The 21152-nt window shown below is 47.2% G+C and overlaps 1 protein-coding gene and 1 long non-coding RNA gene across 3 annotated transcripts; one reads left to right on the top strand and one right to left on the bottom strand.

The window, feature by feature from the left end:
• Window positions 1–1120: 1120 nt before the first annotated feature.
• LOC101684616 lies at window positions 1121–13969 on the bottom strand. Its single transcript, XR_001177142.2, has 4 exons — window positions 12066–13969; window positions 9049–9104; window positions 4087–7865; window positions 1121–3354 (listed from the first exon to the last, which is right to left on the bottom strand). It is a non-coding gene; the product is annotated as an uncharacterized LOC101684616 (long non-coding RNA).
• A 239-nt stretch (window positions 13970–14208) lies between these two features.
• IRF2BP2 (interferon regulatory factor 2 binding protein 2) lies at window positions 14209–19791 on the top strand. Of its 2 annotated transcripts, none has more exons than XM_045087265.1 (2): window positions 14209–15411; window positions 16044–19791. In XM_045087265.1, exons 1-2 carry the CDS (start codon window positions 14415–14417, stop codon window positions 16757–16759), a joined length of 1713 nt encoding a protein of 570 aa, XP_044943200.1. In that variant the 5' UTR covers window positions 14209–14414; the 3' UTR covers window positions 16760–19791. The 2 variants fall into 2 exon arrangements, with proteins under 2 accessions (XP_044943200.1, XP_004777819.3); XM_004777762.3 differs by having other exon boundaries at window positions 14214–15459.
• The last annotated feature ends 1361 nt before the right edge of the window (window positions 19792–21152 follow it).

Genomic DNA, 21152 nt, shown 5'->3' with positions numbered 1-21152 from the left:
GGACACAAATACCAAGAAAACAACACAAGGGGACAGAGGCTGAGGAAGTTCTTCAACATCGAGGTTCAAGGCAGGGCCACAGGCATTTATTGAGTATCTACTACGTGCCAAGCACTCAGGACACTATAGCCTGGAGTAAAGCAGGGGACGGTAGAACACGTACCTTAAGAACCTTTGAAGTTCTTGCCTTCTTTAAGATCAGTAGGCACAGGATATTACTTTAAGAGCCAAAGTGAGAAAAAGCGTGGAAGGAGTGCGCACAGAAGTGGTGCGTGAGTCAGGAAGGATTAGAGATAAGAGTCTCTTGGAGAAGGTCACAATGAGGTCATTGGCAGCTTTGGTGATAACTACTTCCTGGAGCGGTGGGTGTGGAGGGATGCTAAGTAGCAGGGCTTGTCCCTAAAGTTAAGATCCTCGAGTCTGGCCATGGGAGGTAGAAGAACTGGTTGGTTTTAGAAAAAAAAAAAAAAAAAAAAAAGTCTGCTTCAGCCTTGTCCAGAAATACCTAACAAAACGAAAGCCAGTGTGAATCAAGGGCTTGTCATGTGCCGTACAATGTTCAAGGCCCTGAGTATGTTGTTTTACCCTTCTATCAACCTCTGTAGCAAGTACTGTTTTTATACCCATTTCACAGATAAGGAAATGGAGGCCCAGCAAGTTCAAGCTACTTGCCTAGGATCACACAGCTGGTAAAAGTGGCAGAACTGGAATAAAACCCTGGCTCTCTGCCTCTAGGCCCCGCACTCTTAAAGGCTGGGTGGTGTTTACCCAAACTGGGTGGTCTCTGGACATATTAGTAAATCTCATATTTACAGTTGACCCTTACACAGTGTGGGTTTGAACTATGAGCATCCACTTACATGCGGATTATTACTCAAGAAATAAAAGGCAAATGTATTTTCTCTTATGATTTACTTAATAGTGTTCTATTTTCTCTAGTTTCTTTTAAAAAGATGTATTTATTTATTTGAGAGGGAGAGAATGCGTGCAGAGGAGGGGCAGAGGGAGAGAATCCCAAGCAAACTCCCCAAGGAGCGTGGAGCCCAACGCGGGGCTTGATTCTGCAACTCCGAGTTCACGACCCAAGCCCAAACCAAGAGTCAAATACTCAACCGTCTGAGTCACGCAGGTGCCCCTTTTCTGGAATTTACTTTATTGTAAGAACACAGTATATAACATATATCACGTGCAAAATACGGGTTAATTGACTGTGTATGTTCTTAGTAAGACTTCTGGCCAACGGGAGGCTATTAGTGGTTAAGTTTTGGGGGCATCAAAAGTTATGTGTGGATTTTAGACTATAAGGAGGTTGGCACCCCTCAACCCTGCATTGTTCAAGGGTCAACTCTATGTCAACTTAGGAAGTAAAGCACAGAAAAGGGGTTTGGTGTGGGGCCACAGAGGCAGAAATGGCACCCATCACAGAGCCTGAGTTACTCTCCCAGGACTTCAGCCCTAGAGTGTCTGCAGACAGGGATTTGGTGCTCCTTGTACCGTGTGATGCAGAGCCAGACAGCCAAGGGGAGCTGGGCCTCCATGAAAAAGAACACACATTTAACTAGTCCCCAGCCCATATCTATCTATGCATTTCTGGTGTCCTCCAAAGGGAAAAGCTTTACTGGAGAAGAAGTGACTTTATTTCCTCTCTCTGAACATCTAGAAAATTCTGGGGCTTCAAAGCCCTTTCTCCATTAGGCCCAAGTAGTCTTAGATACGTATTCCCCAACCCCCTTGGCCAGATGGATGGAAAACTCACTATGAACCTGAATTATTAAAAATACTTTAGTGGTGTATAATAATTAAATAACAATAAGTAATATAAATGTACACACACACACACACAGGTCATCTTGGTTTTTGCTTTGGGTTCCTAACAGGGAAAATTCAATCAAGCATAAAGGGCTATAATTTGCTAAAGTTAATGACATTGTTTTATCGGTATAGAGTGTGTGTAACTGATCCATTGGCCTTTCTCTTTCCAGTAGTGAAAAAACATGCCGTAGCAATGTGTGTATGTGGATAAAGGGAAAACCAGGAGGATGATTGTCATAATGATTGGGTAATAAAGTCGGGTCCTGAGTTTTGTGACTCTGATAATTGCCACTTCGACGACTGCCTCGCTTATGGAAAATGGTGGTGGAAAAACCATCAGGGAAACAGGAAGGGAGACAGTATTATCTGTCAGTTATAGTGTCAGCTCTAACTACATTACTGATAAAAAGAGGTACACATGTCTACCTCCCCAGTTTATTCTGTGCATACCTTTAAAAAGTATATGGTTTATAGTATATTGGTTATGTTTTTAAAAAACTAATACTACTTAAGTATTCTAGGGGAACTTATTATTTTTTTTTTTACAGCCCAGTGTTAAATTATGGACTTCATGAAGTGTTTTTTTAATATAATTCTGAATAATCAACTCCGAATTTACATCTTTTCTAAGGGATACAACATTCCGTGTAGAATGTTCTTTAAGCTCAGTAACAGACACAAACAGTTCTTAGCAATAAGAGAAGATTACTACAGAGAATTCACATGGAAAAATCAAGTCTTCCTTTTCATTATTTTGGAAATGACATTGGGAAGGGACGGACCGACATAAAACCTCAAGGCTGTGCCTGTATCTGGAGAGGCCACGTTGGTGACGTGTCCTGGTTAGAAAACTGCCTGGTTTTGCTCACTGAGCAGCTTGGAAATGCTCTGAGTTCAAGAGGATTAAGAAGAGAAGTGACCATGGTCATTTTCCCTCCAGACGTATTATAAAACAAATGGGCTGGAGTGATTTGCAAACTTTGTTTTCTTTTGGGACAACACAGTGAGCTGCCCTCTTGGGTGGCCCCTCTGGGTGGGGTGGGAGCAGGCATGGGGTCCTGGCCTCGAGGGTAGAATGTGGAGCTGCGCTGTTCTTCTGGGGGCACCATCCCAAGGGACACCTGCGGATGCAGTGTTGGCTGGGATCCAGGTAAATTGGAGGCTGTCCTAGAAGTAAGAAGATCCATCACGCTTAGTAAGATCTTGGGTTGTAACGGCTGCCTTGAGCCTCCAGACATTTTTTATAAAGCTCTCCGTCATGAAGCCCTCTTTCTGCCTCTGCTGCCATATGTTTTTCCAGCTGGACCTCCACCAGTCTTCCGCTCTCCAGAAAGTTCTCGTTCATTCAGCCCAAGGGTACCTCATTGGCTTTTCTCAGGGCTGCTGGAAGTTTCAGCGGGAGTCCTGGCCACATGGAGAATCGAGCTCCCTGGGCGCGTAGAGGAAGGTCTCAGACTGGGAGTCTGTGCCTTCAGATGCTTTGCTTTTCTGACTCAGTTTAAATGTGGAGAAATGTGAATATACATATTTAAATATGTGGAGCTGCATCAGGAAAAAAAAAATCTTATTAGCATGCATTTTCTGTGATTCAGGCTTGTTCACCAAATCCTGCAGTAGGGAAATTTAAGAAAGGGTTTTTGTCCACAGACTGGGATCCCCCCACTTAACTCTGATCAGAGCCAGTGGCCTCCGAACCTTGTTTTCCATTGTTCATTTTCTATTCACCTGGGGCACTGGGGATGTTTTAGCTTTTCCAGATGCTGGTTTTCAGATTAGCTGACCCAAGGGTGGAAGTCACAACTCTTTGACACACTTTGGAGTTCTTACTTGTAGGACAAGGCTCACCCTTCCAAATTCTAAGCAAATAGTTTGCTCTTCGTGATTCAGACTTGGTTGCTGTCCTGTTGCTCATTTTTCCTTCATGTAAATTTAGAATTCAGTGCTTCAGCCTCCAAAGCCTAACTGAATAGGAAACTGTGCACACATTCTCTGTGGCAAATCCTCCTAGGAAAACCCTCATAAGGAAGTGGGCTGTCCGTGTAAAGATCTTACTTTATTGATGTGTTTGTATTTGATTTAAAATAAAAATTGAGTCCACTTCCAGATTGTAATTGTGCCCCCATTGCGTACTGGTAAGTGTTGGGCTACACTTTGCCTTCTGCTCCCTGCCCCCCACCCTCCTGGTTTCAGGCTGCTCCCCTGTTTGCAACTGCCATTTACGGCCCCATCTTTTCTCATCACTGTGAAATCTGCTGGGGCAAAAATAATACCTACAGTAATGTGAAGAAGCCTAATGAAGAAGTAACTCGAATTAGCAGCACAAAATCCAGAATCTTGACACGGGTTAGCTTGAGTAGACCAATCACCTTCAGGAAGAGCTGTGAAGTCGTGCAATCTGAAACGGTAAAGTATTTTTTAAAAGTAGGCAACAGAAAACAAGATTATGAGGAAATCACTCCGATGTTCACTTTCTTTCTAGTTTATTGGTGTCACTAGATGCTTAACCGAGAATATCCTCACAGTATTTCCAAACTGATTGTGTAACCGCTCAGAAGCTTGACAACGAACCCCCCAACACTCACGATAATGCAAGTGGCATATATCTGGTAGGTTACCCATTAAACGACTGTGACAGATCGTATTTCTGGTTAATTGTTAGTTCCTTATGACCTTAGACTTTGCCTGTGTATTTAATAACACCATCTGCTGTCTCGGGTAGCAATACCACCTTTTTTACGTGAGGATTACTGTTCTTACTTCGTAAACAACGGTGCTCAATGGGAGGTGTTGAAACTCCACCATAGAATTATTTAAATTATGCTACCTCTGCAAAACTTGAAGAGAGAACTGCTTTTCTTCCTTATGCTGGCTCTATTGGCTTCACCTAAAATATCATGATGGATATACCATAATAAAAGCATAAAAATGATTTCCAAGTTGTAGTCTTGGTCTGCAAGATGAAATGTTTTCAAAGAACTCGACTGTTATGTCTGTCCTGTTTGGCTTCTTCCAGACTCGTTTCTCATAGTGTATAAATCTCTGGGAAATTTCCTAGTAAAACAGACAATTAAGAACTAATTCCCACAAAGTGAAATGAGATGAGACTTATTTTTTTCTTTTTTTTTAAACCATCACTCAAGATTACACCTCTCCATTTGGGGGCATGTTGAGAAGGCTGCTCATGAACGAGAAATATCAAAACATCTACTGATGTGTCTTCTATAATAAGGCAGATGGTGACGGGTTTTAAGTTGGGCTACCTTTATTTGGGAGCCACAAACAGAAGCACCTATGAAATGAATTCTTGGTGGCTGGGGAGACAGGGTTGGGGGGTGGAGCATTCACTTTTAATTTAACTAGGTTCATGCTGTACAAGGTACCGGACTGTAGTGTCACTCTCCAACCCATGAATCACAACTTCCTAGAAAACAGGGGTTCTGTGGAGCGGTAGAACTGGTTTGCGCTGAACTGGTCTCTTCTGCACCAGGGGGCAACTGCACCTCTCTGAGTCAGGACAGACACCGGTCACCAGTTCCTTTGTCTATCTGTCCACTAACCTGTTCCCAGCCTTGACCACAAAACGAGCCAAGGTGAATGGGAATTGCTACTTGATTTTACTAGGGAAATGACAGCTCCTTAAAAGTGAAAACTTTTTTGCAACAGTAATTTTTCATTCCTTAACATGGTGACACTACTCAAAAAGTGGAAGGAGCATTGGAAGATAAAGCGCTCTAGGTCATGCGTACCTGATTTGGAACTGACTTTTGTGACAAACTGTGACAAAGCTCATAGGATTGACCGTCATAAGCCCAGCACTGACACGACCCATAACTGTATGCTAAAATATGGACACTTGACAGGGCAGAGGTTTGGGGGCTGTTTTTTTTGGGGGGGTAGTTAATTATGGGGAACCAGAGAGGTTGGTCTGAATACCCACCACATGAAAATAATCAAGAGGTCGTCTGCCAACAGAAAACAACTTCAAAAGTATGGAATGTAGAATTCTGAGCCTAAACCACTGGACAGCATCCCAAAAAGGCATGTCCTGACATGTTTTCAGTATAAGAGGGCTTCAGCATTCCAGGCTTTTAAAAGAATGTCTCCTGTTACAGCTAAAAGGGGCTGCTTCTCCTTTTCCACACTCTGAATTCATGGAATCTGGAAGTCTGATTCTGGGACACTCATTTTCAAATATATTGAGTAATTTTTTAATATGAAAAGCAAGGAATATGGCTCTTTTTTGGTTTTAGAAAAATAGTTGAAACGCCCACACATAAGTGCTTCCCACCAACACCATTTTTGAAGTATACAGAACTTCAGCAATGTCATTAGGGTTTTGTCATAATCAGAGTCAAATAAATGAAACACAAACAGAACGTTATGAATGTAATACTTCACTATAGGTAACAAATTTAAAACACAAGGATTCCTAGAACTTATCTCCCCCTACATCCTTTATAAATTCAGTATATAGCCAGCAGAGAAGCCACCCAGCTATTAAGCAGAGGAATCCTGGGTGAGAATTCCAAAAAAACCCTCAAAACAAGTTTCCACATCCTGCTGATCTATCCAGCCAAATGCCTGTCAGGGTATGGAACAGTTTTTCGTTTTACTCAACTGAGGTCCTCTTGAGTCTTCTGAAGGGGCTGTCAATAGATATTGAATCTTTGCCCATTTTATATGAAGTATATACATATATACATAATCTTTGCCATATATATGTATATATTAAGATATATGAATATATTTAAAATAAAGCTGTCTCTTGTGGAAATAAATATTTTCCATTAAGCCTTGAGACACTTCAATTGGGCATATTAATGCTGATACAGATGCTTTTGCCCTAGCTAACTTAAACTAAGTACAGACCGTGGCTTAGACACTCTTAGCTTGGGATCAGAGCCCAGACCAAGCAGACATAATGTTAGATGATGGGATAATCTGGTAGCCACATGACATCACAACTTTATTTCGATGGCACCATGCCCCCCAAATCATGGGCAGACGCTCACTGGTCACTCCTATGCATTGTTTTGTGATGCCACGTGTGTCAGAAGAACATGGGGCTTGGGTTTGTCAAAGTCCCCTGTATGCCCATGAAATCGCGCACCGTGGGAAGGGTCTGGGTGGAAATGGCATCGAGTTCAGCGTCTCATCTCCCAGTAGAGAAAAACGCCAGGCCCAGGGTGTTCAAGTGACCTGCCTCAAGTGATCTGCTGGGTGTGTGAATAGAACCTATGGTTCCTCACCCACTTCTTATGTGGGTATTTACATGTATGTAAAAAAAGAACCTGGGAAGAAAACAGAAATAGGAGGTAGCCCACCAGTGGGCTAAAGAATGAACTGCAGTCCGGGAAACGTGGATTCTGGCGGATGTTTACAGCAAAGTCTTCATTTCCCTGGTGTTCCAATAAATTGATAAAGTGAGCGGACATGACGTCTTAGTCATGGTGAAGAAGAACGAATTGATCTTTTAATGCAAATGTAGGCAGATTGATAGGTAGTGGAATAAAAGCAATCTGAAAAATGTTCAAAATCTAACTATCTCTGAAATGCTAAGAGATAGCCCCTAGGAAGTTCCCATGTGTGAAGTTCCCAGGCAAGTTTTCAGACCGGTTTCCTCACTAAGGAATTTGCTGGAAGGGCTGACAAGGCAGGCCAACAAGTCCATCAAAGTTCATCCGTACTTGCATTTTAGCTGTGACCAGCTTTTTAGTAAACACACTATATTTAGGCAGTCGCAATAGGAAATCTGTTTCTCTATTTCTGTCCACCGGTGGTCTTTCGGCAGGGCACAAACTCTGGCTGTCTGTTCTCAAGACAAGTTCGGCTTTCTTCTTCTCTGTGTCAACTCAGTTCTGAGCGTGAATCTGGATTGTCTCGATGATTCTGCACTCCCCTTGGCAAAGAGGCATTGCCATGTGGGCACAGGAGCAGATGTGCTAATGCACACTTACTCCAATTAATAAATTACAGCCCATGATGAGTCTTTTAAGTTTTTCTTCCTTTTTTCCTTCTGCAGGGAGCCTTCTGTGTCTCCTCTGTACATAAAACTGACCACACACACACACACAAAATGGAGAAATAATTTTACTGTTAAATATTTAGATCTTTGGGTATAATTAGAATATCACCTATACACATAAAATAATTGTTTTAAATGACAATATTATGTTTTTCCCCCCCTATTCTATCCTTTGATGTGGAGAAGCTGTTGGGTGGGCCCTTAGTGCTTCTTTGGGAAGGACTGTTCCAGAAATAGGTATAATTTAGTGTGTTCCATGGAGGGGCTAAGTTCAGGGTCTTCCTACATTGCCATCTTGGACTGGAACTCCTTCTTCTTCTTTGTTTCTAAACACATTAGACGAGAGCAAGTAAGCCACCAGAACAGGTTATTGAAACCCCATTGGTAAAGGGCAAATTTTCCCACTGATTGGCATTCTTTTATAAAATATGTTTTCAGCTTGTCAAGAGAAAGTCAGTCTAGTTCACACTGGCTCACTTCTTTTTTGTGAGGATTACAAACAATGACAATGAAGGTCTATTTGGAATAAGCAGTGATCATTTTGCTTCTTACAAGCCCTTTATAACCATGGAATGCTATGGAATATCTGACTTTTCTTTTTTTTTTTTCTTTTTTTTTTCAGGGCCCCCTAGCCCCTTGTATTTATTTGTCTGAGTGCAAAGTAGCCAGGATTGGAATCCTATAATAGGAATTAAATGATTTCATGGGATTTACCTTTTTGTTCTCAAGGAAACATGTTATAAGGATCTAGAGGTGCACTATTCCAATTTGGTGACTGCCCAAACCATATCCTTACCCGACTAAATCCCAGAATGGAAGTCTCTTATCTTACCACCAACATTGATTTTAATCTAAGGTTCATAAAGACCAGCACAAAATAGCTTGCTATTTAAGGAGTTCCATACCCGGCACAGCATAGCGGTAACTGTCCCTCATCTCTACCATCTCCCTCTATCTGTTGTGACTCTTTGCTGTTCTTGCTTGCATGTCCTGTGAACTATCTTAGAATTGCTTTTTTCCTATAAATATAGATAGAAATTGGCGCATCTTAATATTCTCTTTGTTAACACTCACAAATGTTAACACTCCCTTGCTAGTTTTCTATACTGTGCTTACGTGATTTTTTTTTTAATTCAAAATGCAAGTAGAATCTTCTAGACTGTATCATTAGACAACAGGACTCATACCTGGATTTCAGTTCTGACACTCACCGTTAATTCTACTGTAGGCAAATCACTCAATCTTTCAATACCTTAGGTTTCTGTTTCTGAAAAAGGATGACAATATAATAAAATTCACGGTTGAAATATCTTTTTTGAATGTCCATATGAAAGGTATAATAAACATATAATAAACACAGACAATTATATTATCCTTAACCTTTTAGAATTGTAACATCTTTCATTTTTTCAGTCCCCTTACTACTGAACGTGTATGCAGGAAAGTCACATTTTAAGTAGGTAAGCTAATTCACCTTCTTAATATTTTCAAACATTATCCTTGAGGTTAGTTCACTATTGTGTCAGCATCTTCCCAGTGATATCTTTTAAAGGATTTTGGTGAGTGTCTTAAATATCCGTTAAACCCACATTCAGACATTTTTCCAGAAAAGTACATTTCATCATGCTCTTTCCAAAAAGTCAATAGCAGGGTTCTGGCAGCAAATGGCTGTTGAATCCCTTCCAGTTCTCCTACAAATTTCCTTGCAGACTGAGTGAGTGTGTGACCTCAATCTCTCCTTTGTCTGTATTTTTCACTTAGCGCTTTAAATTCTGACACAGTAAGTAGTTAGCCTACATCAAGACCCCAATTTTTACTCTAAACGGGGAACTATACATATGTTTACACATAGACTGGTGACTAACAGCTTCTGTGTATAATATGTGAGTGATTAAGAGCCCCTGTGATTTTATTTGGCCTGATTCTTAGACCCTCCACAGAGAGTTTATCTCCTCCACATGCAAAAATCTCCTTAATATCCGAATGCTTTCTGTGCACAGGGGAGGCAGGCTACAGGGAGAGGTCACACAGAGGGAAAGTATTTCTAAAAAACTGTATTTGCAATTTGAAAACCAGTAGAACTGTCTCATAAAATGCCACTACTTAGAAGAAACGCTCTTCTGTCTATGACAGAAGGTTCATTTGTGTCACGACTCTCCATAGCTTGTACAGACGTATTCATATAAACAGGTCTGTTCAAGTACTTATTTATAACTTTTTTTTTTTTTTAAGTAGAAAAACCCCGAGTAGCACATGTATTCTTCAATCTTATGGCAGTTTTGTCCAAGTACAAGAAGCTGAGGATGTTATCCACAGAATCCCAAATGACATACAGGCTGCCTTTTTCCCTCCTCCTCCAAATATGCTGGGGTCAGAGTTTAAGAAGCTCTAGTATGGTTGCAACATCACACTATTAATAGAAACTGCGCTCTGAAGAATGAAGGCTGTGATTCCACATGTGAATATAGGGTGAAGTGCATGAACTCACAAGCCTCCAGGAATACCACCTCGTGGACAGCACACACGTTGCAACCCTCCCCCAGCTGCATGTCCTTAGGGCAGAGTTACCTCAGGGTCCTCTGGAAGGAACCTTTTTTTTTTTTTTTCTTTACATTGTCCTGTGGACTGTCAGTACAGGGCTGTGGTATGTTAACCAGAGCATCTCCACTGGAGTAAGCTCCGGGACGGTTCCGATTTTAGATGTTAATTCTCACAGGTGGAAGCCCATGTAAATTACAGTGTGGGGAGAGCAGATTCCTTCCACCCATCGAGCTATTGCTTAGAACTGCTCCCTTTGGCTAAACATCCGATCACTTCCCTTATTCCTGCTTTTTGATGGTATCATAATAAACGGCTTTCCTTTTGCTCCTAAACTGGGGATGATTTTTATTTTTCAAAAAATCTTAGAAATTAAGAGCGAGCTGGAAAGGACTGTTGCTTCATCTAATCTTGGCAGAGGTGTTCCCCGTAGAATGTTTTCTTTAGTTCTTAAGACGAATTCCAGTATTTCAGCAATCTGCTTAAAACCAGCCTCAACCCACTGCCCCACCAACCCTTCCTGCGGCTTCCACCTGCCTGTCCACGTATGAATGTGCAGGAGCTCCCTGCAGCCAACCTGGTAACCTTGACTCTGAGTGGCAAAGAAGATCATAATGCTCTTCTGAAAGGACCTGCAGCCTTAAGCAAGAGGGCAGAGTCTACGTGACTAAAACATACCAACTTCCTCTTTCATAAGTCATCACATGATGAACTACAATTACAATTCCTGCCTTGTCTCTGCGAATTGCAGACGCATTGCCTCACCCTAGAAGCCCTGCTTCTGTGTGTGGAGGAGGCGGCTCTTGCTGCTGCAGCAGCCGCTTTGGAAGGGATCCAACTCCAGTCTGTGCCGGGAGGGAGGGCGGAGGGTGGAAGACGAAAACAAAGCTATGTTTACTTAGCATAGATCGATAAAGCTGCTTCGGAGCTACATGAAAGGCCAGGCAGCATGAAAGACTTTTGATACAATATAAGGAATTGCTGTCCAGGATCCAGGGCCAACCTTAACCCCCTTGATCCCGGAGCCTTTTATGGCAAGGGAGACCAGAACTAAAATAGCCTCTCCATTCTCCAGCAGGCATTTCATTAGGGAAGTTACAACAACTCGGTTTCGACATTAAACTTCTAGTGTAAAATAAAAAGGAAATGCCCTTCATTTGGAGAAGAAAAGCTCCATTCTACAAGAATCCTTACTTAGTCCCTCCCAAGGCAGAATTTGTATCTTGGTGTTTCTATTTTGGGATAGAATGGCAAGCTTTCCCTTGAGGGTATTACAGTACCAGCTTGCAGGTAAAGGAGTATAATGACGCCAGGGCTCTAACACAGGGTGGGTTTTTTGTTTTTTAATCTTCCAGTGACTGTATGGGGGGGCCGTGTCTTGGGTGTGTCCAGATGGCTAGTTTTTCTGCAGCACAAAGCCCAGACCTCGTCCACTTCGGGCAGTGGCTCTGAGAGAGAAGTCACGTGCTACAATGAGTGGCACAGGGTCTCTCTGGAGAGTGACCAGAGGGACAGGTCCTGAAAGAGGCTCCAGACGGCAGGTATCGGGAATGACCAAACCCACTGGCACCAGTTGCTCCAGGGAAGGAACTGGGCATGTCCAGTGCCCCATGCTAGAGGAGGGTGAGGCAGGACTGCCATTGCAAGCAAGACCCGGGACCAGATGGGGAGACCTCGACGGCGAGCACACCTTCTCTGGAAATCCCCAGGAGAAGACATGCAGGATTGGCCTGTAAAAACATCTGGGCCTGGCATTACGTTTTCTGCGCCACTTTGGAACAGGTTTCTTCATGCTGCTGAGGCAGATCCCTCCACTATTTCGCTAAGGGTGTTTTTCCTCTTCCTTGTGGTTAGTCCTTTGAAGCAACCTGGCATTTTCAACAGCAACAACTACAATGAAACGTCAGCAGGATTTTTTTCTCTCTCCACCTACCGACCCAGTGGTAGGCAAGATAGTGTAATGAGTACCCTGCTCTTCCCACACGGGGCCAGCCCGGTCCCGTCTCAGCCGGCGCTGCGGGCCTGTTTTCCAACAAAAGCAGCTCCGAAGGGCTGCCCATGCAGAGCCGAGGTGTCTGGGTCCCCACTGACAGTGACTAAGCCGCGTCTGTTAGTCAGTAAGATTAAGACCGGCCAGAAGCGATTCACCATAGCACACAGCAGCTCCTCCTCCCAATAAAAGTGGGACACTCGAGCACTGACTTCAGTCCGGGCACGGCCCGCGGCCGCCAGCAGCCGCAAAGCGCTGCGGGCCCAGCGGGCTCTGCGGCCGCGCCCCGCCTTCGCGCCAGGCGGGTCCGCGCCCACCGGGGGCCCCCCGGGCCCGGGCCACGCCGTCGGTCCCGCCCCACGACGGCGCCGGGGACTTCCGCCGATGGCCCGTCCCGGCCCCGCGCAACCCCCCGGCCGGCCAGCCGGCCACCCCACGGCGCGCGCGGAGCCGGGCGCCCCCGCCCCCTCCGGCCCAAGTTTGGTCCCGAGGGCGGGGCCCGGAGACCTTCTGTCGCCGGAGGGGGCGGAGCCTGCGCGGTGACGCGACCGCGCCGGCCGTAGACCCCGGATCCCTGGAATGTGCATTCGTTCAATGAGGCCGCCAGTGCCAGGGGCGCCGACTCACGTCCGAGCGGAGCGTGCGCACTCGGCGGCGGCGGCGGCGGCGCACGCGGGCCCGCGGCTCTGCGCCCACGTCACGCGCCAGCCGCGCGGTCCGACAGGAGGCGGCGGGGTCTGCGGGCGCCGCGAGGACCACCCCCACCCGCCGCTCCCCGCTCGGCAGGGCGGGCCACTGCGGAGGAGGAGGGGAGGGCGGGGCTGAGGCTGGCGAGGGTCCCCAGGCCTCGGCCGATCGGCGTGCGGACGCGGCCCCGGGCTCGGGGGCAGACTCCGCCGTTCGTGAAACTTAGGGCACCGCGGCGCGCGCGTGCGTCCCGACGGGTGCGAGTGTGCAAGCGCCCAGTGTGAGTCCACACGTAACTCCTCAGAAACAGAACTGAGCCACGCCACACTGACAGTCCCCGCTCTCGAGACTGACAGCGCCAGTCACCGAGGGGCTTTTGAAAACACGAGCACTAGCGATTTGGCCCAAACATCCTGGAGGGGAGGAATGGGGACCGAGTAGTGGAGGCAGCCGAGCGTTGGGACGGCCGCGCCGCCTTCCCCTCGGGGACACCGGCCCCGGCGCACTCGGGCGGCGCTGACCCGCGGGCGGGCGCCTCGGAGCCGGCTCTCCCGGCAGCGCTCGTTCTCTCCCCGCGCAGGGGGAGGGGGAGGGCGCGGGCGCGGGGGAGGGCGGGCGCGCGCGCGAGGGGAGGGGGCCCGCGCAGGCGCCGTGCGAGGCTGTCGAAGAATCAAGTCTGTAGAAGTGGAGCGGCCGCGGCGGCAGCAGCAGCAGCGACGGCGGCGACGGAGCAGAGGCGGGCTGGGCGCTGACGCGGGCGCTGGAGAGCGGCGACGCCGGGAGCTGTGAGAGAACAGCGGAGCGACCCGTGGCCCGCGCCGCGCCCGTGCTCCACGCCGTCCGGCTGCTGCCGCCGCCTCGGCGCGGCATGCCCCGCCGCTCGGGCTGAGCCTGCCCCGGCGGCCGCCCCCCGCCCCCCGCCCCCCCGGCCTCCCCGCCCCCCGCCCCGCACTCCGCCGCCGCGACCTGCTGCGCTCCCCCGCGCCCGCGCGGCCCGTCTTCGCCCCGGTCTGGAGGCCGGCCGCGGCCCCGGCCGAGCTCCCGCCGCCGCCGCCGCCGCGCCCGCCGCGCCGCGCCGCCCCGCCACCCGCCCGCGCCCGCGCCGGCCGGGGGGACGTGCTGCCGCGGCTGCAGCCCCTCGCCCCGCGCCCGCCGCCCCTCGTGCCCCGGGGGCGCTGCGCGGGCGCCGAGCCTTCGCGGGCTTTGCCGCCGCCGCCTCTGCGGCCGCCGCCGCCGCTGGTGGGGGAGACGCGGGGTTGGGGGGGGAGGAGGGCGCGCGTGGTGCCGGCGGGGAGCGGCGGCGCCCCCTCCTCCTCCGCCTCCTCCTCCTCCTCCACCTCCAGCGCCGCGGGCTCCTCGGACATGGCCGCGGCGGTGGCGGTGGCGGCCGCGTCCCGGCGGCAGTCGTGCTACCTGTGTGACCTGCCCCGCATGCCCTGGGCCATGATCTGGGACTTCACCGAGCCCGTGTGCCGCGGCTGCGTCAACTACGAGGGCGCCGACCGCGTTGAGTTCGTCATCGAGACGGCGCGACAGCTCAAGCGGGCGCACGGCTGCTTCCCGGAGGGCCGCTCCCCGCCCGGCGCCGCGACCCCCGCCGCCGCCAAGCCGCCGCCGCTTTCGGCCAAGGACATCCTCCTGCAGCAGCAGCAGCTGGGCCACGGCGGCCCCGAGGCCGCCCCGCGCGCCCCGCAGGCCCTGGAGCGCTACCCCCTGGCGGCCGCCGCCGAGCGGCCCCCGCGCCTCGGCTCCGACTTTGGCGGCAGCCGCCCGGCTGCGGGCCTGGCCCAGCCGCCGACACCGCAGCCGCCGCCCGTGAACGGCATCCTGGTGCCCAACGGCTTCTCCAAGCTGGAGGAGCCCCCGGAGCTGAACCGCCAGAGCCCGAACCCGCGGCGCGGGCACGCCGTGCCGCCCACCCTGGTGCCGCTCATGAACGGCTCGGCCACGCCGCTCCCCGCCGCGCTCGGCCTCAGCGGCCGCGCCGCCGCCTCGCTGGCCGCAGTGTCTGGGGCCGCGGCAACCGGCCTGGGCTCGGCGCAGCCCGCCGAACTGAGCTCGCACAAGCGGCCGGCGTCCGTGTCCAGCAGCGCGGCCGTGGAGCACGAGCAGCGCGAGGCGGCGGCCAAGGAGAAGCAGCCGCCGCCGCCCTCGCATCGCGGCGCGGCCGACAGCCTCGCCACCGCGGCCGGCGCCACCGAGCTGGGCGCCGAGGGCGCGAGCAAAGGCCGCGGGCCCGGAGAGCAGGACTGGGTCAACCGGCCCAAGACCGTGCGAGACACGCTGCTGGCGCTGCACCAGCACGGCCACTCGGGGCCCTTCGAGAGCAAGTTTAAGAAGGAGCCAGCCCTGACTGCAGGCAGGTTGTTGGGTTTCGAGGCCAACGGGGCCAACGGGTCTAAAGCAGGTAGGGGCGGCTGTGGAGCGAGGGGCCCTAGGGGAGAAAGGGGGGGCGCAGAGCAGAGGATGGGGGTGTGCTTTCCATTCACCATTCTACCCCAGCCCAGAAACAACAAACACCCAACTTCCTGATCTGCCTGAGGCGGAACCAGTGCTTAGTGGCAACGTGTTCCTGTGCTGAAGCAGCACAACAGAGATGAGTCAGACTGGGCTGATAGGCACTGACACAGGGTTTTCCTTTCCCAGCACATTCTTGGATGGGAGCGTGAGGGCACCAGCCACCTTTTAACCTGTTGGGGGATGTTGACGATCGTGTGCACAGTTCAGCCTGGGTACATGCATGCTTGTGTAGAAACAGGCGGTTGCATAGGTGCTGTGTTCTGTGGCCTTTTAAAATCCTGCCCCAGAGCCCCGTGAGTCTTAAGTGTTGTGAGTTGCACGTGCACTGGAAATTCATGTGAGATTTTCTGTACAGGCTTTGAGAGAACAAATTCTTTAGTGAGTCTTGTGTTAGTAAAAGAACCGTCCTTTTCGGTGCACATCCGTTTATTTTGTTTTTGTTTTTTCCCTTTTCTTTTCTCCCCCTGCCAGTTGCAAGAACAGCAAGGAAAAGAAAGCCTTCTCCAGAACCAGAAGGTGAAGTCGGGCCCCCTAAGATCAATGGAGAGGCACAGCCATGGCTGTCCACACCCACAGAAGGGCTCAAGATCCCCATAACTCCTACATCCTCTTTTGTGTCTCCACCACCACCCACTGCCTCACCTCATTCCAACCGGACCACACCGCCTGAAGCGGCTCAGAACGGCCAGTCGCCCATGGCAGCCCTGATCTTAGTAGCAGACAATGCAGGGGGCAGTCATGCCTCGAAAGATGCCAACCAGGTTCACTCCACTACCAGGAGGAATAGCAGCAGTCCACCCTCTCCGTCCTCTATGAACCAAAGAAGGCTAGGCCCCAGAGAGGTGGGGGGCCAGGGGGCCGGCAGCACAGGAGGACTGGAGCCAGTGCATCCTGCCAGCCTCCCAGACTCTTCTCTGGCAGCCAGCGCCCCTCTATGCTGCACCCTCTGCCACGAGCGGCTGGAGGACACCCACTTTGTGCAGTGCCCGTCTGTCCCTTCGCACAAGTTCTGCTTCCCTTGCTCCAGACAAAGCATCAAACAGCAGGGAGCTAGTGGAGAGGTCTATTGTCCCAGTGGGGAAAAATGCCCTCTTGTGGGCTCCAATGTCCCCTGGGCCTTTATGCAAGGGGAAATTGCAACCATCCTTGCTGGAGATGTGAAAGTGAAAAAAGAGAGAGACTCGTGACTTTCCGGTTTCAGAAAAACCCAATGATTACCCTTAACTAAAACTGCTTGAATTGTGTATATATCTCCATATATATATATATATATATATATATATATATATATATATACACACACACACACTCTCACACACACACACACACATATATATATATATACATATATATATATATCCAAGACAAGGGAAATGTAGACTTCATAAACATGGCTGTATAATTTTGATTTTTTTGAATACATTGTGTTTCTATATTTTTTTTTTTGACGACAAAAGGTATGTACTTATAAAGGCATTTTCTTCTTTTGTTAATGTTATTAGCATATCTTTGTGCTTTATTATCCTGGTGACAGTTACCGTTCAATGTAGGCTGTGACTTGCGCTGCTTTTTTAGAGCACTTGGCAAATCCGAAATGCTTCTAGCTGTATTTGTATGCACTTATTTTAAAAAGAAAAAAAAAAGCCAAATACATTTTCTGACATTGTAAGATTGCCTTACTGTCTGTTATTCCTTATTGCTGGCCCCTCTCTCAGGCCAGAGGCCAGTTGGTGGAGAAGGAAATGGAATGAGCGAAGGGGGCACTGTTGTGAAGTGGGCAGCATGCCACTGAGAAATGTCACCAAGTTTACCCCAAAACATTGTCCTCTCAGAGTAGCAGGAAAACAGATTTTGAGTCTTTCTCTGTTTTGTTCTTAAAGTTCAGTTGTTGGGATAGTGATGACTGCCTGAGAGTTGCTGCTGAGAGATTTTTTGGACTGTGTGGTTTTGGGGAGGGGGGATTTTTCTTTTTTTTTTTTTTGAAAGGCAAAGTTGACCACTGTTCACTGCCCACGGGATCAGTTGTAAGATTACAACGCTGCATGTTCGTTGGTTACATAATACACAATTCAGTGACTGAAGGGCGGTGATGATGGATGGTGGCGTGTGCAAGATGGCACTGCCGTCTTTGAGCAGAGCCCGGCTCTGCAGCGTCACCTTGTCTTTTTAAACACCCCAGAGCTCTGTTTGGTGGTGGTGGTGTTGTTTCCTTTGAAAAGAGTCGCAAGAGAAGTTACAGTTCAGGTGAACTTGGAGATTGTGGGATTGGTTTCGTTTCTGTTTTGTGTTTCGTTTCGTTTTGTTTTTTATCATTTACCTGTAGTGCTATTGCTGTTGGTACTATCACCTACCCCCTGTTTCTAGTGAGTGCTAAATACAGTATGGTACAATGACAGTAACAGCGCGTGGTGCTGCCGGGACTGCCCGTGGGCATATCAGTGACAGCCCAGATGGGGGTGGAGGAAACCTGTAATTTCCTTCTTACGTGTGTTTGAAATACCAAGTGAATAATACTGTTCTTCTGGAAAAAAAAAATGATAAACTAGTGAAAATTAAAGAAAAGGTTTTAATAATAGGCAGGCCCCACCTCTCAAACTATTCTTAGAAACCTTTTGTAAACTAATTTCTTTTGATTACTATTTTGCATCAGTAAAACGATTTTTTTAAACCAATAAATCATCTGTTATTAGAAATAGTTGTCTCACAGTGATACTGGTTTTTCTTTTGTGCTGTTACGATTTAACATTGACAGGAACACTATTTTAAATCCTTTTATGTTCAGGTGTTTGTAACTTGGCCCTATAATTAGGCTGAATCATGGCTTCAAGGTCTACTACAACTTACGTGTATCGTTTATGACCCAGCTTCTATTTTAATTTGAAAATAGAGATTGTTACCCTCTTTGGAGTCTTTTTTAGTTACGTTTTTGTCTTTTTAAAATTGCTCAAATATTTTTTAATGGTCCGTTTATTAACACTTGAAAATCAGATACTGCACCAAATACAGTATTTTTGTTGTAGTGTTTTTAATGAGGGCACTTATTATTAATGCTGTGCAAATTCATGTTACCGGTCATTGTTATATTACAAACAGACTTGCATGATTAACCAGTTTGTTGTTACACTTTTTTTTTTTTTAATTGGCGCATCTATGACTCAGATCAGACTGGTTTCTCTTATGTAAATGCAGAAACACACTTGCAGAAACACAGAGTCAATTTTACATGCCCATAAAGACATGTGTAAAGAATTCAACTATTATGGTTTGTTGTATAAATGTGTATCTAAGCACTTTATTATAAACTGGAATTTGACCTCATAGATTTTACAAGTTGATCAGTCATTTGACCTAATTTGTGGTAGCTATCTGTATGCTTTGCAGTCTCAATACAGATAAGCTTTCTAAAAAAGATTAGTAAAGAACCATCCTGCTGTTTTGAATAAGTCTATCCAGCTGTGGAAAAGACAACCTATGGTTTCTCTGTGCTGGTGTTTAGGGAGCGGGGGAGAACAGGAATAGCTTTAAAGGGCTGTGTGTTGAGGTTACTCCCATTAAAAACTAAGGTCTGCATGAGGCCGCCTGGCCCTTGGGTGGCCTTCGTGGAAGGCTTGCAGCTGTAAAATGTTGATCCGGGTTATTTTTCTGGCATTCTCTTAAGTTAAAAAGTTAACGCTGGGGCATGGGTTTGATCTTTTGTTGTACCTGATGGCAGTGCAGACATCCTCCACAGCTGGATAAAAATGTCAGAAAGCTACTTACTGTACATGGGCAGTATCCGATTTCAGATCCTAAATATTTCAGCTGTGCTTTTAATACTCAAAATATTAGGGGATGGGGTGTTGAAGCTTTCCCTTTTTTGCTTTAACATTTATAGAATTTAACAGATGTACTGTCTTTCATGTGGCCTCACATTAAAAGTTATGAGAACATACACATGGTTTACAACTTTTACTATATACCTTTCCTTGGCCACCAAGTATTTTTAAAGTGTGCCACCTTTTAACCTTTACTTTTTTTTTAAGTTGAAGGTGATACTTTTTCTATATATGATGAAACTCATGTCAGCTTAAGTGAGTGTAATCTCAGATACCAACATTATTATATTTTAAAATCACGCTATGGAAAAATCACCTGCATTCTGTCATGTGTCAGATTTACAGTACCTTTTTTTTTTCTTTAACTTTTAGCATTAAATAAAAATAAAATTGGGAGCACTGAACATTTTCTGAGGCCTTTTTTAATTTTTTAAAGTAAGCTCAGAATGGCTATTGTTTTAATCACTAATGGCGGTGTGACCAAAGGATGTGTGGGGTTTGGGGTTGGGGTTTGACTGGAACTGCAGGAGAAGAACAGGAGATAAAAGACCTGGAACAACAAGGCAACCGAGGGTAGGGGGTGGAAAGGTGCTAGGGAATGGGGAAAGGGCAACTGGATAAGGGAAACAGATAAAGAGAAGAGCTGAACAAAGTACAGCCCCAAAGCACTTGTTTATTTCTCAACCTGCTGTACCGCCGGCTACTCTGCAATCGTAGACTAGAAGGAAAAGATCCTGACAACACTAAAAAGGCTGTCGAGACATGGAGTTCCTCTCTGGAAAGCTCTGAAACGAAACGGCCATGATGGGCTGTGGGAAATGCACTGAAGACAAAAGAGGGGGAAAACAGCCTACCTTTTGGAAAGCTGTGTAATAAAGTCAGAGCGAAAGCCAGGTGTGAGGTTTATTGATGTCCTGAAATCTGAATTTATAAATAAGAGGTGGGAAGCACCAAGACCCATTTGCAAGACATCGGAAGACAGTTCCTAGATGTTTGCAGCCTTTTCATTCTATTGATCAATGGCTTGGCAGACTCCTAGGAAAGGAAGTTGTGAACCTGACAAAGAGTTTGAGGATAGGGTGCACACAAAACTGACTATGTGTTTTAAATTAAACAGCAACTGTTAATGTGTAGCCAAATATATTTTCAGTAGGGGTGGTCTGGTAACTTGGAGGACCCATCACTATGTGTGTGTCAATAATTTTTTTTATTAGTCTGCTTAAGGCAGTTTTCAGGAAACTGTATTCTTAATAAGTTAATTATAGCTTATAATACACAACACGATGTTTCATTTAGTAATCAGGTTAAAAGAAATGTTGAACTATTTTTTTAATTAAAAATGCTAAATTTTATTTTTAGTAAAATTTAAAAGACTGCAGCTTACAGAAGTCATTTTTAAAATTTCAAAAGCTCCTCCCAAAGTAAACTTTAATGATTGCATTCAGTTTCCAGTTAAAAAACCAAACAAACCAGACTCTTGATGTGGCAGATGTCTTTGTTTATTCCCCAAAGGAGGGAAAAAGTTAAGGGGAAAATACAGAACTCCTTTTAATTCGTAGACTTAAGTCCCTCGTTACTCAAAGTTTTGCATATGATTTATAGATGGTTTTATTTGGTTAGTGAAGAGTAAAATGTTTCTCTTCCTGATTCCAAAGTGTGTACGTGGAATCATTCAGAAAAATGTTCAGTCGTGTGTAGGCCACTAGAAGTCCTGAGTCACCCTCATTTGCTTGCCTTCTCTTCGTAGGGAACAGTGTGAGAAGAC

The sequence above is a fragment of the Mustela putorius genome, unplaced genomic scaffold (genome assembly GCF_011764305.1).
Source record: "Mustela putorius furo isolate JIRA1106 unplaced genomic scaffold, ASM1176430v1.1 tig00001075_pilon_pilon_pilon, whole genome shotgun sequence".
Classification (NCBI taxonomy): Eukaryota; Metazoa; Chordata; class Mammalia; order Carnivora; family Mustelidae; genus Mustela; species Mustela putorius.
The sequence above is the reverse complement of the archived record's forward strand: the minus strand, read 5'-3'. Positions and strand labels throughout refer to the sequence as shown.